The sequence below is a fragment of the Danio rerio genome, chromosome 18 (assembly GCF_052040795.2).
Source record: "Danio rerio strain M-AB ecotype USA chromosome 18, GRCz13ab, whole genome shotgun sequence".
NCBI classification, from domain to species: Eukaryota; Metazoa; Chordata; class Actinopteri; order Cypriniformes; family Danionidae; genus Danio; species Danio rerio.
This window is the reverse complement of record NC_141038.1, coordinates 50,681,274-50,700,696: the sequence shown is the minus strand read 5'-3', so window position 1 is coordinate 50,700,696 and position 19,423 is coordinate 50,681,274. Positions and strand designations below refer to the sequence as shown.

At 35.1% G+C, this 19,423-nt stretch overlaps 2 protein-coding genes across 4 annotated transcripts in view; one reads left to right on the top strand and one right to left on the bottom strand.

Annotated features, from left to right (window-relative positions):
• The window catches only part of LOC147832943 (uncharacterized), a 31,583-nt gene that overhangs the window by 4,213 nt on the left and 7,947 nt on the right, over nt 1–19,423 (top strand). For 2 of the 3 annotated variants that reach the window (XR_015515324.1, XM_087293634.1), the window contains exon 2: nt 3,984–4,105. Coding sequence is in view for 1 of the 3 variants with exons in the window: in XM_087293634.1 (XP_087149760.1) it covers nt 4,043–4,105 (63 nt within the window). In the remaining 2 variants the exon portion in view is untranslated. Of the gene's footprint in view, nt 1–3,983; nt 4,106–16,927; nt 18,116–19,423 lie in introns of those variants that run through there. The other variant, XR_015515325.1, reaches the window with a different exon arrangement.
• Nucleotides 6,823–19,423, bottom strand: part of barx2 (BARX homeobox 2) — a 33,048-nt gene continuing 20,447 nt past the window's right edge. Inside the window, exons 3-4 of the mRNA XM_087293616.1 lie at nt 14,261–14,345; nt 6,823–11,251 (exon numbers count right to left, since the gene is read on the bottom strand). Of these exons, the coding sequence (XP_087149742.1) occupies nt 10,976–11,251; nt 14,261–14,345 (361 nt within the window). The 3' untranslated portion in view covers nt 6,823–10,975. The remainder of the gene's footprint in view (nt 11,252–14,260; nt 14,346–19,423) is intronic.

The window sequence follows — 19,423 nt, the reverse complement described above, 5'->3', positions numbered from 1 at the left end:
CTAGCCGAAATAACACAAATAAGACTTTCTCCAGAAGACAAAATATTATCAGACATACTGTGAAAACTTCCTTGCTCTGTTAAACATCATTTGAGAAATATTTAAAAAAAAGGAAAAAAAAAATCAAAGGAGGGCTAATAATTCTGACTTCAACTGTGTATATATATATATATATATATATATATATATATATATATATATATATATATATATATATATATATATATATATATATATAATAAAAATGTATAAAATACTTTAAAGTAAGTAAAGTAACACATAACTTTAAAAATCAGGTAAAACTATTTGAGTTACTTTTTTAAAAATGTAACGCGAGTTACTTTTTCATTTAATTTGTTAGCTTTTAAAAAGTAAACTACTGAATTAAAATTGAGATGAGAGAATGTACTCATTCTTTTAAACACATGTAAGAAAAGGAATTGTACTTAAAAATGGTGTGTACTTCACTAATTAGACAACCCAAAAGCAGCAAACACATTGCTTTAAACTGTCATTAATCTGTATATACTGCAGGTAGAGCTCTGGGTTCAGAATGTTCTCAGAAGATAACATTAAGATAACGTTAGATTAATATTAACATTATTTTTAAAGTGTTTCTAAGTGTAAATAAATGTGTAGTTACAGAGTTGCAGAGCTTCTCTGTTTGTCAATTGTCTAATTTTTATTTTGAATGTGATTAGTCTCAGTTAATCTTATCATAGTTTACATATCAATTTAAATGACGACAGTGTGTGATTTGTCAGTGAGACTAAAAAAACACACACTGGTTTTTGGTTTAAAGCCATTCTAATACCATTAAAAGCCATTAATAATCAACAATCATCCATTAGGTACAGTCAAAAAAAAAAGTTTCATTGCTTTCTTGTTCAAAATGACAATTCTAGCAAGTTTTGGGGCAACTTAGTGGTTTTATGTTTAATCCACTTAAATTTGTTAAAACAAAACAAGTTCACTTTATCAATTTGTGTTTGGACAACATGAATGTATTGTGTGGAAGCCTGCAATTTTTACACTGTAAAACACAATCGATTTGTGTTGAGACAACGTGAAGGAATTAAGATAACTTATTAGTTCTAACAGTTTAAGTGGATTGAACATAAAACAATTAAGTTGTCCCAATGAAATTTCAAGAATTGTGTTGTTTCAGCTCATTTTAAATAAGTAGTGTTTTTGAGTGTACAGTGTAGTTTGTGCATCTAGCATGCACTAATTTTAGGTGTTTATTAATCTTTGTTAAATACTTGCTAGTTGCATTTAGTAATATTATGACAATGTTAATATTACAAATATTAAATACATTTTAACCCATGTAATCTAGTCTATTTAACTAATTTAAACAAAAACAACAGTGTTGAAATGTATAACTCAGATCGCCTTCCGCAAAACTGTGCTTCATGACCCGAACATTGTGTCTCTCTTTAGCGATTATAAGTGACACTTCAATCATCAACATTTCCACTGCAACTTCCTGTCAGCCGTAATCCTCCGCCTGGGGTTTGAAGCTTTACCTCTGACCCTGACCCCTTCACTTCATACACACACGCTTAAAAAGACACACATGCGTTTGTTCACGCATGCACAAACACACATGCAGCCTGAGGTGATTGCCTGTGCTCTCATCAGGTTGTGCTATAAACTACCCCCCCCAAAAAAATGCATCTGACGGTACGAACCTGTTTGAGCGGGTCATCGAGGAGCGAGGTGCACTACAGGACAGCGTGGAGGAAGTGCGGAGTGAAAGATAAGCCTATAATAGCCACGCTTGTTTATTTAAGAACAGATTGTGTAAGGAAAAGCGTGTGATGAAAAGATGTGTAATTTGCGAAAACGCTACAAATAGAGCACATCATCACTCTTGCTTTGTGATTACTTACTTTAAAAAAAGTGTGTAAACTTGTTTCTTTCATAAAAAGCCTTTTGTTGCTTGTTCAAACTACGTATTTAAAATAAGCTGAAACGACTCAAGTCATACGTGAATTTTCATACGTGAACTCCACACTGTGGAATTCATACTGGGACAACTTAACTGTTTTGTCAGCAGCAAGTTGCCTTACAATTTTAAGTTTTTAACTTTTTTTTTTTTTTTTTACAATGTAGGAAAAACTATTTCAATAAAGTCAGCGATTACTGCTTTTCAGCATTTTACAAAATATCCTCTTTTGTGTTCAACAGAAGAAAGAAACTCAGGGTTTGGAACAAGTGGAGGGGAGTAAATGATGACATAGTTGTCAATTTTGAGTGAACTATTCCTTTGAAATGGAAAATAAAATGTTGTAGGAAATCATATAATGATCAATGCATTTTTTTAAAGGCACAGCGCAAGTAAATTACACTTTTATTGACTTTTTTATTGCCTTGACGTTGACCCTGGTCTGTAAAACGGCTAAGTACATTTTGCCTCAAGCAGTGTCTACAAGACCCTTCCCACTGTCTTCTGTGTGTCTCGTTTCGCTTTTTAGGCTTATACAGTATGTGATTCAGTATATTGAGAACACGAATTTGGTTTCTTTCAAGTGTCATGAGATAGAAAACATTGATGTTCCATACTACAAAAATATATTTTGAAATATTTAGCAAAATATACAAAAATGGCCAAAAATATAGGTAGTGCTGCCGCCTCACAGCAAGAAGGTCGCTGGTTCAATCCTTGGCTCAGTTGGCGTTTCTGTGTGGAGTTTGCATGTTCTCCCTGCCTTTGCATGGGTTTCCTCCGGGTGCTCCGGTTTCCCCCACAGTCCAAAGACATGCGGTACAGGTGAACTGGGTAGGCTAAATTGTCCGTAGTGTATGAGTGTGTGTGTGAATGTGTGTTTGTGGATGATTCCCAGAGATGGGTTGCGGCTGGAAGGGCATCCACTGCGTGAAAACTTGCTGGATAAGTTGGCAGTTCATTCCACTGTGGCGACCCCAGATTAATAAAGGGATTAAGCCGACAAGATAATAAATGAATGAATATTTCTACATACATATAAATATATGTATATATAATTTGTTTTTTACAATTTTTTTGTATATTTAGATAAAGGTTTTTGACCATTTTTGGAAATATATTTAAAAAAAAAAAAAAAAAAAAAAATATATATATATATATATATATATATATATATATATATATATATATATATATATATATATATATATATATATATATATATATATATATATATATATATATATTAAGAGCATTTTAAATATATTTTACCTGCATATATTTCAATACAAGAAAATAATGTGCCTCGAATACAAATGTCTGGTCATTCAGACTGAAAAACTGATGATTACATCAGCAATTGTCAAATGTAATTTGATTACATTTTTAGTAATGTTAACCAGCGTGAAATCCTTAATAGGATTAATATTATACATGTACAGTAAACATTATATTTTGTTTTGTTAAATGCCATATGTTCTTTTGTGTTTGTGTACAATCTACTTTAAATCACAATTGTTTTATTTAAAATAAGTTTCACTGTCATAACAAAAGAATAAAAATAAATAGTGAAATAAATAGTAATAGTAAATTACTAAAGTTCTAAAGTAAATTGTGAAAATTGTTCGAAAATGAGTTGTTGCAGCTCATTTTAAATAAGTCATTTGAACAAGCAACCAAAAAGTCGACTGCTCTGCAGGTACACTGAAAAAAATTATTCAGAGGTGATTCCTTGGATTTACTATTTTTTTTACATTAAGTGGCTGTAAACTATTTATTTGGGCTGAATTTAAACAAACAAATTAAGTAAAATTTTATTAAATTTAATTTGTTTAAATTCAACACAAATAAATTGTTTGCAACAGTTTTGCACACATTATTTTTTCAGTGTATGAAGCCACATTTGCAGCAGAGTTTACCACACTTGCTCACCAAGTCTTTAATACAGCTGAAGGTGTTCTCAAGATTGTTTCTCTTTTATACATAGCAGTGAAATACAAAAGATGTAAAACATTTCTCGTCTTGTTTTTAGATGGGAGATTTCAGAATACCTGGCAACCTTTTCAGTGAGTGAATGATGAATGAGAAACGATGATGGGAATTTTTATGAAGCAGATTCCATTGCAGTCAATGAACTACAACAGCTTTTCCAAGGTAGTGCACATACATCTGAATAAGGAATGCTGTTAAGATGTTTAGAAAATGTAGAAAATGTTTTTTTAAGTATTAAACTAAAATATTTGGAGTATGCTTGCCAGGAAGATACTATTTTTATCTTTCTATTTTAGAACTTCATATTTAATTGCTTTCTTGCTGTCATTTTTATGAAATATCTAAGTGAAATTTATGAATGAAGTTTTTGACTTGGGTGGCACGGTGGCTTATTGGTTAGCAATGTTGCCTCATAGCAAGAAGGTCGCTGGTTTGAGCCATTTGGGCCATTTGGTTTCTGTGTGGAGTTTGCATGTTCTCCCTATGTTGGCACGGGTTTCCTCCGGGTGTTCCGGTTTCTCTCACTGTCCAAACACATGCACTAGGTGAATTGAATAAATAAAAATGTTCATAGTGTATGAGTGTATGTGTGTGTGTGTGTGTGTGTGTAAAGGAGTGTGTATGGGTGTTTCCCAGTACTGGGTTGCAGCTGAAAGAGCATGCATATAAACATATGCTGGAATAGTTGGTGGTTCATCCCGCTGTGGTGACCCCTGATAAATAAAGGACTAAGCTGAAGGAAAATGAATGGATGAATGAGTTTCAGACTGAATATATGTGTATTTTCTTATGCTACACTGTACAAAATTATAAAAAAAACAATAACTACATTTTTTTTTACATTTAACATAATATTTGAGTCAGTTTGATTGATTTAAATTGAGATGACTAGAAAGGTTAATAAGTATAAGGCAGCAAAACTATTTTTTACAGTACAAGTGTCTGTAAAATCTATTGTAACCTACTGTAAGTCAAATACAACAAATTTACAATTTCTAATGCTGTATATGTAATAACAACATTGTAAAATACACAGTAATTTTCACAATGCAACTTTAAAATACAGTAATATACAGTGTTCCTTTGCTATATCGCAGTTAACTTTTCGTGGCTTTGCAGTTATGTGAATTGTTTTGGTGCAATTTGACATGCTTATTTTTATTTTTTTATTTTATTTTTTTACATCGCTTTGTATTCTGCGTCCTGATTGGCTGTAGACCATTGTCAATCAATCTCCTCTGTGTGTCCTGTACAGTACATAACGGGTTCAGCTTGCCAAAGTAACATAAATCTTCGATCGCTAGCAGTGTGAGTTCCAACAAGGATGCAAAAAGGGTTGTAACTGTCTGATGCAAGACCATCAGAAAGGGGGTTACACACCGCGCTGCACCACACACCGCCATGCATTTTATAGTTGCAAACAGAGGTTTATATCAGGGTACGCACACTGGCGCCACAAATCAGCAGCTGTCTACGACTCAGGACTCATTTCATTTTAAATAACATGCGAATGTGTGCGTACTGTGTGTGTTACTTTCAACTGTCGTGTACGCAGCGTATACGGTGTATGACCCCCTTTAGGATGGGGTCGGCTTTAGTTTGTGGATCAGTGAATGCCAACATCATCCGCACAGCAGCTAAAAAGCTTTATGAAACTTTTGCTGACAGTAATGAATGTTTGCGCTTGACAGGTTTTGATCTTTAGTTCACTCTGTAATACTGGACTTATTTTTCTACAAAAGTTTGAACTTTGAGAGTGTTTAAACAAGAGAGAAAAGTGTGAAAATGTTAATTCCTGTCTGAGAAAAGTGTATAAAGTGTGAAGGGTTTTACAGCCTTAAAACATCTAGAATAATTGGACAACATAAAGCTGACTACTTCACAGATTTCACCTATCGTGGGCTATTTTTAGAACATATCTACCGTGAATAACAAGGGACCCCTGTACAGCCTATCTGTCTTACAGTAAAATACAGTTCATAATACAGTTAAATACTGTGTAATTCACAAAAATTGTTGGTAACACTTTATTTTGATGGTCCATTTGAGTATTAGTAGACTGAGAGCTTCATATTTGCTGATACTGCTTTTTCAACAGACATTTAACTCACTATAAGAAACTTTGCAAGTACATGTCAACTTACACTAACCTTAACCCCAACCCTAACCCCAACCTTAACCCCAACCCAACAGTCTACTTACCTGTATTATCTAATGATAATTAGTTGGCATATACAGTTGAAATCAGAATTATTAGCCCTCCTGAATTATTAGCCTCTTGTTTACTTCCCCCCTAATTTCTGTTTAAGGTAGAGATGATTTTTTCAACACATTTTTAAACATAATAATTTTAATAACTCATTACTAATAAATGATTTATTTTATCTTTGCCATGATGACAGTAAATATTACTTCTCTAGATATTTTTCAAGACACTTCTATACAGCTTAAAGTGACATTTAAAGGCTTAACTAGGTTAATTAGGGTAACTAGGCAGGTTAGGGTAATTAGGCAAGTTAATGTATAACAATGGTTTGTTTTGTAGACTACCGAAAATAATTATAGCCTAAAGAGGCTAATAATTTTGACCCTAAAATGTTTTTAAAAAAATTTTAAACTGCTTTTAATCTTGCCGAAATAAAACAAATAAGACTTTCTCCAGAAGAAAAAATATTATCAAACATATTGTGAAAATGTCTTGCTCTGTAAACATCATTTGGGAAATATTTAAAGAATAAAAATAAAATCAAAGGGGGGCTAATAATTCTGACTTCAACTGTAGATGCAATGTAACTTAAATTCAACAAAGGGATCATCAAAATAAAGTGTGAATTACATTAACAGCTTTGTTAGTTTTAAGAAGCAACAAACATCAGACCTCTAAAATGAATAGCATCTTTATTAAAGGTTATTAAATATGCAAACACACGCACTTACAATAAAAATCACAGAACGTTTGGGTGAAAAATATACAGAACGCTTGGGTATGTCTGTTTATATCCTCAATAAAACTAAAGAATACAAAATAACTACTCACCCCATAAAATTCAGTATGTACACCAGAAAAATAGTGTTTTATATCAAAGAAGGAATATATTTTCAATAGTTATTATAAGCCAAACACGCAAAAAACAACAACTATACAAATAAAATCTGCAAAAAAAAGGCAACAGCCGAGCTTCTGTCATGCATGTGATGATGTATTTGTGGGCTGTCAGTCAGCTGTTGGCATGTGCAGAGCTCCCGCGGGCTTCGACATGTCCTGCGGATTTTCGTTTTTTTTTTTTTTTGCTGCAGGTTTTACTAGCGCGAGTTTGATTTATTAATTGCTTTGCGTCCCTGACAGATTAAGTGGTTTTTCGTACAGTAATAAAACCAGCCTGCACTTAGTGGTGTCATACAGCGCCACACCACAGTGGGGGAAAGGGGTTCACTTTAGTTTAGTTTTTCATTCAAAAGGAATGAAATGGGAAGAAGCACACACCATGCTCCATCTGGGAGTTCATATATCATGTCTCAGCCTTAACGAATAGTGGTAAATGACCGCGCAAAGGTTACACACACACGCACACACAAAAGTGATTTGAAGGAAGGATTCGGTTGAAATACGATGAATACGAAGCATAAAACGAACAAAAGAAAGTCATTTTCCCTGCAAACAACACAGAAAAACCTTGACGTTTGGCAGAAAGTGGGCACTTTAAAAAAGCTTTGCTTAAATCAATAAAACCTTAAATGTTTTCTCAAAATTTATGTTCGCTTTCTGACAGATTCTTTATCCGCTGTGGATGTTGAATGGATAAAGCTAATCTTTGCCCAAACTGGACAATCCTGCTTTAAAAAGAGTCTCATGTGAAATCCACAACTCTGTACATGTTTACACTGGTATTCATACTAACCCGTCCTATTAAGTTTTAATGGCAGCAGCTTCGTGGATGTGTAAAAAAAAAAAGTACCTCAAAGGGCACTTCAGCTTCTCAGATATATGTGTTTTGGCACAGAATCCCAAGCTACAGTACACAGGTGCACCGTAAACTACAGGCGCAATTAAACAGCTAATATTTACAGGGAAAGAAAGGAACGTTGCTGAAAAAAATATATATAATAAACACTAACTGTTTGTTCATACACTGTACCGATGAGATTCGGATTTCTACGTTGGCACGTCTGGCAGCATATTATAAAATGTTTTATAAAATACAGGCAGCGGTATGATAGGAACATTTAAAGCAATGTTAGGCACTGCATTGATTCGCCATACAGTGGAAAGTATTTGGACACGTTTTAAAATGCCTGCACGTCATTGCATTAGACAACAAAAACTGCAAACAAACTGACTCAATCTTGACTTTTGGATTTGTGAAGTGAGTTCTCCTCAGATTATATTGTTGGTTTGGGAACATTTTACAATAAGCTCTCAAATGTGAACATGAATCAATCATCTAAATGACCATTTCAGTGCACCCTAAGATTACAGCAGAGTTAATTAATCAAACTGAACATAATAAACCTAATATAATTGTAATAATTTATATTTTTGTAACTTTTGGTTTTTAAAAAAATCGAAATGAAACTTTTTAAATGTGTTTTTCAAAGGGATAAATACAGCTAAAGCCAGAATTATTAGCCCTCTTGTATATTTTTTCCTGCATTTTTGTTCAACGGAGAGAAGATTTTTTTCAACACATTTCTAAACATAATAGTTTTAATAACTCATTTCTAATAACTGATTTATTGATGACAGCACATAATATTTGACCAGATATTTTTCAAGATACTAGTATTCTGCTTAAAGTGACATTTAAAGGCTTAACTAGGTTTACTAGGCAAGATAGGGTAATTGGGCAAGTCATTGTATAATGGTGTGTTCCCACTAGACGCGAATAGACATCCTGCAGAGCGTTTCGCATAAACGAGGTGGCGAGAATGACGCAATGTACGTGGATGAAGTGGCGCTAGTTGAGCATTTTGCGCGTATGACTTGAGAATCACTGGAGTTGGAAAATCTGAACTTCAGCAGACATTCGTACTGTGTTAACTAGGGCTGTGCGATTAATCGGAATCAAATTGCCATCACGATTTACAACGATGCGATTAGCTGACCGCAAAAGGCTGTGATATGTAATATATATTATTTAATTTCCCCCACTCAGAGCAAATGTGTGACTGCCGTCTGTGTGTGACAGTCTTACTAACCAACTTAGTGAGCACACTTTCGTTCTGCCCAATCAGAATTGCGCAACCGAACTATACGGAACGCCCACAATAAAACAAACAAACTTGAAAGTGCAAACGAGAGGGATGAGGGCATCTGCCGCTTTAGAAGCATTAACAGACTAATAAATATCAAAGAAAACAGCATGTCGGTCATAAGGGAATATCTTGGTGTCACAGACACCAAACAAAACCAGGTCATTTGGAAGAGCTGTCGCAAAATTGTTGCCACAAGCAAATACAACAACCAGCACCTAAAAAGCACCACAGGCATCATATGAGGAGCGTCTTGTTAAAAAATCAATTAAAGTATTGTCAGTGACACTCAATCTAGTTACATGCAACAGCAAAGTAAAATTTCAGAGTTGTTGCTAATATAAGTTCATATCTTTTCAGCTCCTGAAACACTCGCTGCATTTTAGCAGTAAGAAGCTACAATACAGAATATTGAGCTTGACTATAAAATACGCAATTTAAATCGAAATCGCAATATCTGTCAAAAAAAATGCATTTAGATATTTTCCCCAAATCGCCTATCGTTAACCAGTCAGGAGCTTGCTCTATGTTGGGCGTGATAATGGCGTAGTGTCTGTTGTTGTTGTCTCAAGGAGAAATCCTCCTGCCGACACCAGACAACAGCTCATCAAACTGGGCTTGACTCAGTCTAAAGCACTGCTGAAAGCCTCCATCATCCCGGTATATTTTCTGGAGGAGTTTATGAGGTAAGTGCACCTCTGAAAAGATCTAGTGGACTCAGACACGGCGCCGAACAAATCTATGCTGCTTTTCAGCCTTCCTAAATCACTTAAAGCACAGCTACTATCTCAATGAAATCCATGTTAGCCATTTAGCAACAAAGCTAGAGACAGACACCCTGCCCATGACGCAAATCTGCATCTATTATGAAGTGAATTTGATGCGCGAATGAAGTGAATTTGATGTGCGACTAAAAACTATCATGCGTCTATTTACGTGCAAATGTCGCGATGTATTCGTGCATGCCGCGTCTGGTGTGAACACAGCATCATAGTGGTTTGTTTTGCAGACAAACGAAAACAAATATTGCTTAAGGGGGCTTATAATATTGACCTTAAAATGGTTACATTTTTTTTAACTATTCTTATTTTAGCCAAAATAAAACCAATATTACTTTCTTCAGAAGAAAAAATAATATAGGAAATACTGTGGAAAATTCATTATAGTTTGGGAAATGTTTGAATAAAATAAAATAAAAAACACAGGACGAAAAATTTTGACTTCAACTGTGTGTATGTATAATCTAAACAAAGCTACACATTTTGAAAAACTACATAATCATATTAAAACAATATATAAAAATGACAAAAACACCATAGAATTGTTTTACTCAGACATAACTATAAATCATAATTGCAGACAAAGTGAGCATTTTTAATATATATTTAATGTCTATTTATTTATACATAAAAAAACGATTAAAAAATGATATTAAAATCTTCAGTAGTATCTTGACTCTAATTTGGATTTTAAAAACGTATTAGTAAATGCTGTGTGAGTATTTAGTGTCAGTTCATGTTAACCGATGAGACCTTATTGTAAAATGCTTCTGAAAAAAAGCTTATTCTGTGAAATGTTTTCTTAAGAAGTGTGCTTATTCAATCCTTTCTTGTTTTACAAGCCACTAGGTTTGACGTTTTGTTGTTTTGACAATGACATTCGCACATTTTATGTGTCTAAAGTATCGCTCTACTTTCTGGAGCCACTGTCAACTCAAAATCAGCCCGGGAAGCCGTTCAAAAGTCTTTCCAAAGTCTTTTCAGTGTTGGCGTTTGCTGGCGTTTAGCTGGTGGTCATTGCTTCTGACGGTGATGCCGGTGCCTGCTCTCGCTCTGGGCTTTCTGGACAGACATACTCGACGGCGGATGTGGCGGATGTACTGAGATCCTGAGGTTGAGACTGGAAAACTTCGTCCTCCACTTCTGCATGTAGCCTCTCCTCCTCTGCCAGTTTGGCCTCCATTCGCTCCTGGGCCTCGATCTCCTCAGTGGTTGGGATTGAGTTCTTCTTGGGTCGGCCTTTAGGTTTGGTTGGAGCTTCGTGCCCTCCTTTTAGCACCTAAAAACACACACACACTATGTTAAAAAAAGTTCATTAAGCTTAAAATTGTAGGCCAACTTGCTGCACAGCTTTGACTTAACTTTTTAACCAAAGTACTGGACTTGACTCAATTTAAGTTGAGTCAACTCAATAACCTCTGCAGCAAGTTGTCCTAGAATCTTTTTTGCGCAAATTGCATTTATTACCTTACATAAGTTTTTTTTTTTAAACTTTAACAGAACAAAACAAAATAACAAAAAAACACAGAATACAACCAGTAGAAATAACTGTATCATAACATAAATAGCAGCTGAAAATACAATAATAAAAGCAGTAAGTAGTCAAATAAGTATAATAATTAAATATAAATACAGAATAAAATATTAATAGTATATGATGATGATAATAATATATTTTATATATAATAAAATAATTATACAATTGTAATATTAACCATTAAAATTAACCAGGGTTTAAAGTGATCTACCAAGATTTTGCAAAAAAAAATTGTGAAATCCTGGGGCCTAAATACACACAAAACATGACTTTAGCTGCTTGTTCAACCTACTTATTTATTTTGAGCTGAACCAGCACAGTTCTTATTTTTTTATGTTCAACTGACTTAAATTTGTAAAAATGATTAAGTTAACTTAATCTATTTATGTTGGGACAACATGAAGAAATTGTGTGGAAGCCTGCATTTTTTTACAGTGTATTTTAGTCCAGGTCTGATAAAATGCAAACATTTTACCCTTTACGTTTTTTAATTTGCTTTCTCAGATATACTCACCAAATTCTGTGTGTGTGTGTGTGTGTGTGTGTGTGTGTGTGTGTGTGTGTGTGTGTATGTATGTATGTATATATATATACATATATATATATATGTATATGTATATATATACACACAAACAATGTCTGAGCAGCTTGTATCTGACAAAAATAGCGTCTCTAGTAAAGTATATAGTATATATATACTAATATCAAGGTCAAGGTAAAATTTATTGTCTCTCTTAGGAGAAATTTGTTTTAGAAAAAAGGTTCTGCTGTACATAGACACCAACAAGACAACATGTAACATACATACACATTAAAATCTAATCCTAAAACACCTCCTAATATAAATACGATTCCATAAAATCAGTAATTTAAATTTTTTTTTTTATAAAAATAAAGTACCATATGCCCCACTACCCTCTGTTGTGTATATATTGTATATATATACTTTATACTATATATTTTAATAGAGATGCTATTTTTGTCAGATACAAGCTGCTCAGACATTTTCATCCACACATTTCACCACCTCAAAATGCATTATTTTCTAATATTTCAGCAGACCAGAATCAGTTATTCTGCCTAAACCATAGTCAAATCACTGTTCAGATAATAGATTTCAAACATTTGTCAAGTTTTTGTCCTCAAAGTGCTCTTGTGTGTTTCGAACGCATCTTATCTAAAGCATTTTGTTTTTCTAATGTAATTATCGTCTGTTGTAGCTGTGAAATAACTGAAATCATTCAGCGTGGTGATATGAAACTGTAATGCAGTCAAAATATGCCTGCCTGGAACTACTACTACATTTTTCTGAAAATAATGGCACAGCTAGAGGTGGCATGGTGGCTCACTGGTTAGCACTGTTGTCTCACAGCAAGAAGGTTGCTGGTTCGAGTCCCGGTTGGGCCAGTTGGCATTTCTGTGTGGAGTTTGCATGTTCTCCCCGCATTGGCGTGAGTTTCCTCCGGGTGCTCGGGTTTCCCCCAGTCCAAACACATGTTCTATAGGTGAATTGAATAAACTAAATTGGCTGTAGTGTATGTGTGTGTAAATGTGAGAGTGTTTCTTTGTTCTGGGTTGCGGCTATAACGGCATCCGCTGTTTAAAATAAATGCTGGAATATTTGGTGGTTCATTCTGCTGTGGCAACCCTAGATAAATAAGGGACTATGCATTATATAGTTGTGTTTTCTCATGAGTTCATCCTGGATGTCCTGCTTTATTTTTTAACCTTGGTTTTACACTCACCGGCCACTTTATTAGGTACTTGTACCAGGTTGGACCCACTTTTGCTTTCAAAACTGCCTTAATCCTTCATGGCATAGATGACGGCAAATTCTGACCCTACCATCCGAAAGTCGCAGCAGAAATCAAGACCAGGCAACGTTTTTCCAGTTTCTGAAAAACTCAGACCAGCCCATCTGGCACCATTAACCATGCCACGGTCAAAGTCACTCAAATCACCCTTCGTTCTCATTCTGATGTTCGGTTTGAACTGCAGCAGATCGTCTTGACCATGTCTACACACCTAAATGCGTTACGTTACTGCCATGTGATTGGCTGATTTAATATTTGCATTAACGAGCGGTTGAACAGGTGTACCTAATAAAGTGGCCGGTGAGTGTATATTGTATAAACTCCATATAGAGAATCAATGAGATATCGGCAGCTCTCAATGAATATACAATGATCAAAAATAAATCAAAGGTCTCTACTAACTTATTACTTGACTAGTCTTCTCGTTGGATACTTTACTACTCTTACTCAAGCAATTATTAATGCTGTTATTTTTGCCATTTCTCCAGTTAATCACTTCAGTAATAGTTTTTACCGTTCCGTTTTTGGCTACTCTGTGAAAAATGTGGGCCTAGTCAAAGGTGAGGATGGTTATTACAGTGATTAAGGAAGACTTATAGCTGTGTGGGCTGTTTGTTCATGCTCATTTATCTCCGAGGTAATCTTTTGTTCCTGCTTGAGAGGTTGATCACACTGACGTAGACCTGTACTGTCCTTTAAATCATCACTCATGTCACACACACACACACACACAGATGGCGCCCGAGGTCGTAGCCGTTACACACACTGATTGTATTGAGTGCCGAGGAGGGCCTCTCAAAACTGTCTAATGGATTTTTAATGATATGTCTCAGAGTTTCCATTCGTGGTGGATTTTGAACGCGGATGTTTTATTGACAGTTTTCTAATGGACTATAGGCTTTGGAGGCCGATGATCCTGTGAGCTTGTTGGACTCACCATTTTCTTCCATTTCATGCGTCGGTTCTGGTACCACGTCTTCACCTGGAGCTGTGTGAGTCCCAGTGACTGAGCCAGATCCAATCTGCACACACACACAAAATGACAGAAGTTTAATCAAAGTACATCAATCAAACACCAATGGAAGATTATTATTCCAGTCCCATGTTGCCTATGGAGGGAGCATTTAAGGCAACATGTTCATTGTCAAGTCTGTTCAATAAGAACAAAATGATGTGATAATGCTTTATTTTGGTGGCTCAGTGGTTACCAATGTCGCCTCACAGCAAGAAGGTTGCTAGTTTGAGCCTCATCTGGGTCAGTTGGCATTTCTGTGTGAAGTTTGCATGTTCTCCCCGTGTTGGCGTGGGTTTCCTCTGGGTGCTCCGGTTTCCCCCACAGTCCAAAGACATGCGCTAAATTGGCTGTAATGTACTAGTGTGTGTGTGAATGTGAGAGTGTATGGGTGTTCACCAATACTGGGTTGCAGCTGGAAGGGCATCTGCTGTGTAAAACAAATGCGTTAATAGTTAGCGGTTCATTCCGCTGTGGAGACCCCTGATAAATAAGGGACTAAGCTGAAGGAAAATGAATGAATGCTTTATTTTGATGGTCCCATAACGATAACTAACTTTGTAACTGTCAACTAGCGTCTGTTTATCATCTGTTAAAATCAGATTGTCTCCAAAAGACATTATTACTATGCACACACACACACACATACACACACACACACAAAAATAGTGTTTCTGCAGTTTTTTGTGGTAATTGAGGTGCAGATTACAATCACGGGAACCAATCCAAGTGTTATATAGCACCAGTAATGTTTTATTAGAGTTTTTGGGGTGGTTAAGATGCTATTTCTAATTAAATTTAAATATGTTGGTGGTATGTAGTAGGGCTGCACAATATATAATTTTAGCATCGATATCGCAGTGTGCAAATATGCAATAGTCACATCACAGGATCTGCAATGCTGAGTTGGGATTACAATGACCATGAACCACATTCCAGAACTTGACCCTATTAGAGAGAAAGATTTTCATTTGGATGTGTTTTGTGCAACTGTGACTAAGATATCAAGTGAATTTAAACCAATAAATTTGAGTTTTAAGTTTAGAGATTTAACAAAGATTAAATTGTATTTAGTTATTTACATACAATGTATGTCACGGTTGCAGGTTTGTGCGCTCTTCCGGAGTGTCTGTTTGATCATGTGGGTTTGTTTTGTTTTTGTGGCCCACGTTGTATTTGTTTTGGTCACGTGTTATGACGGCACTCAGTTGGATTGATTGTTCGCCAGCTGAGGCTCATTATCGTGCCTATATATGTGCGACGTGTTCTGTGTTTCCTTCTCAGTTCGTTACGTGTGCTTATGTGTGCTATCTGTCTGTGCTCAGGACCTGATGAGTTTTTACTGGACCCTGTTTCCTGCCTGATTCCTGCCCTGTTTTCTCCTAGCCCTAGCACCGCACTTATTCCTTGCATTTGTTTTGACTTGGTGAATACATTTATTTTGTTCACTCGCACTTGGATTCACCTGAACTTTCTTTATTTGTGACAAAACGAACTGACCGTGACATTACCCCTCTCTCAATCAATCCAACTGAGTGCCGTCATAACACGTGACCAAAACAAATACAACGTGGGCCACAAAAACAAAACAAACCCGCATGATCAAACAGACACTCCGGAAGAGCGCACAAACCTGCAACCGTGACAATGTACAATGTAAGTTCATACAATTAAGACAATTCAATGGTATTTAATTAATGTTGATTTTATGTTTGTAGACTCAAAAGAAAACCAAAAAAATACGAAACAGTAAAAAAACAAACATTTTATCTTTGTTTTATTGTATTCATCTAAGCTTGCTAATTGTTTATGTTTTATGCAGATGTATGAAGTTATTTAGGTCATCTCATGTGAAATTATATTCATACCACAATGAGTATCGCAGAAAAAACTAAATATCGCAATGTCCATATTTTCCAATATTACGCAGCCTTATATGTAGCACTTAAAATGGTTTTCCTATGATTTATTTTACTTTTATTGTATTTTACCCTGTTTATTTATGCTTTTGAGTTATATTATGGGACCTTGATCTTTCTTCCAACACCATTTAACCTTGAAAAGTAAAAAAAAAAGGTGACTTTTGTGAACATTTTAATTGTTTAAAGTGCTATATTGTCTGGGTTGGTGCTGCCAGTACATTTTCTGTTATTTTAAAAACTTATTTCTCTATATATCATTTCTTATTCATTTTCAAACTACTAAAATGTCAATAAAAGTCACTTTGTTAAACTGTAGAGTTGTTTTTTGTACATCAAAAGTCGACAGAGCAGAGATCAATATCCCATAATGCAATTCACAACCGTAAATAAACAGCAAACACTATATTATACCACTTTATAACACTTTAAAAAACTATATTATATTTTTATTACACTACATATTTATATAAAACAACAGAAGAACAAAATCCAAGAAACATTAGCTGTTTTGTGGTTGTGTAAATTGCTTCCTTGTCCTCATTTGTAAGTCGCTTTGGATAAAAGCGTCTGCTAAATGACTAAATGTAAAATGTAAATGTAAATGTTTTGGTATCTGTGATCCTTCTGTCTCCTTCAGTCTCCAAATCTCCTTCTGTGGTTTCTGTTATAGCGGTGTCGGCAGTATAAGAAAACTTCTAGAGTCGTCAATGACCTTTAAAACCCTCAAGCAAGTAACAAGAATGACCTCCAAGAAGGCAGGAAACTTCAGAACTGGATATAATTGAGTGAAATCCAGAAGTCACCTGTTGTCTTGTGCATAAATGATGCTGGGTGGCCATCCAGAGCGCAGATGTATATCTAATCGCTGCAAAATTTCCCAAAGCTGGCATGACAGATCTGAAGGTTTTGCCAAACCTTGAGCCGAGGAGTCTTCCCAGGCCTTAATCTGGCTGTATTTGGACGGCAGAGGAGCTCCTGACATGGTTTTGAGGCGCATAAGAGGTGCCATCAGGCATCAGAGCATGACTAATGCTGATGTCGGGTGGCTGTAATGGAGGAGATGAAGGAAACAGAGACCCTGATATCAAACGAGTGTGCAGATTTGTGCTGCCGGTACCTTGAAAGAGTCTCTCAGGATTACAGTCAGTCCCTCTGAGGGTCCGGCAAGAGTCTTGATCTGCTGGAAATGAGCAGATTAACATTCGCTCGCAGAAGCCTTTCCACTTTGTTTGTCTGTGAGTTCGTTTCTTCTGCACTCTCTTCTGTGTTGAGTATGAAACGAGTACTGTGGCAGTACCGTAGTAAAGCATCTTTTAACATTATGTGGAATTCGTACTTATTATTCATTCATTTTCCTTTAGCTTAGTCCCTTTATTCATCAGGGGTCACCACAGCGGAATGAACCGCCAACTTATCAGCATATGTTTTACATAGCGGATGCTCTTCCATCTGCAACCTAGTACTGGGAAACATCCATACATACTCATTCACACTCATACACTAAGGCCAATTACGTTTATTCAATTCACCTATAGCGCATGCCTTTAGACTGTGGGGAAATCCGAAGCACTCGGAGGAAACCCCACGGCAACACGGGGAAAACATGCAAATTCCACACAGAAACGCCAACGCACTTAGCCAGGAACCAGCGACCTTCTTGCTGTAAGGTGTGAGTGCCCTTTACTTATTATTATGTTGCTTATTTTATCTAATATATGTCATTGTGTGTGTGTTTGTTATTTTTTATTTGTATTTTTATGTTTATAAAAATACGATTTTATTATATCAGGACTATTATAGTACACTTCTTACATATTGAAATAAATCTGCTACAAAAATCAACATTCTAGGTTATTATACACAAAACAAAAAATAAATGAATAAATAAATAAATATTTTTATTATTGAGAATTTATTTATTTTTTATTAAATGTGCATTGTAATAAGGAATGTTGATTTTGGAGAAGACATATATATATATATATATATATATATATATATATATATATATATATATATATATATATAGCGCAAAGCAATACCACATAAAGAAAGGACAGACTTTGAAGGAATAAACAGTGTGAGGAGAGATCCATTATGTGTGCACTGGGCAACTCTGAACATGTTCCGCCCACGACGTGTGCGAGGCAGACAGGTCTGTACAATTCCTTAATTTATCGGCTTAAGAATATCGGCCTAATTTAGACATCGGATCGATAACGATAATCTTAAAAATAGCATTTATCGGCTGATAACGATATGGCCACTGATATAGCGTGCATCCCTAATATATATATATATATATATATATTCAGCCTGATCTCACAAAAAAAAGTATTTTACGTTTTGTCAGTTTAGTGGCTAATTCAGTTCAGTTGTACGAAATTGTAGGATTTTAAAAAGGAGGCGTGGCTCCTAACCCCACCCCTAAACCCAACTGTCACTGGGGGATGAGCAAATTGTACTAATTTGTATGAATTAGACCATACGATTTTATTGAATCAGCCACTAAATCAAAAAGTTACGAATTGCTGTGAGATTATGTTGGTATATTTTCTAATGATAAATATGTTTTATGTTGGATTTATAATAGAACTGTTTAACGATGCTTTGCTCATCCTAGTTTAAAAAATTATATATATATATATATATATATATATATATATATATATATATATATATATATATATATATAAACCACAACAGAAAGTAATAGTGCTGTAATTTAGTGCTTTTGTTGAAACTTAAACAGAAAACAAAACTGTCTTCGTAAAACTGACAGAGTAAATATGAAATATGTCTTTATTTATTTTCTTAGTGTCACATTTGTCATATATCACACTAAATTGCATTTCAGTAAAACATATGAGTACAAATGGAGTAGAAAATGAGGGCTTTTTTGAAAGAAAGAAAAAACATCCCCAATTTTGCTGTCAATCATTTGTGGCTGTTTCTGTACAGTAATTGGTGGTAAGAAAAAGCAGCTCTGTGTTTGTGCTTATTATTACTGTTCAGAAACACACACACACACACACACACACACACACACACACACACACACACGCTGCATTCCAATCTCGGCTTGTTTCTTCGAATTATGAGTGTAATTTAAGCTGAGTTTGGGTTCTGACATTTATTCATAATGATGATGAAGATGATTATAATC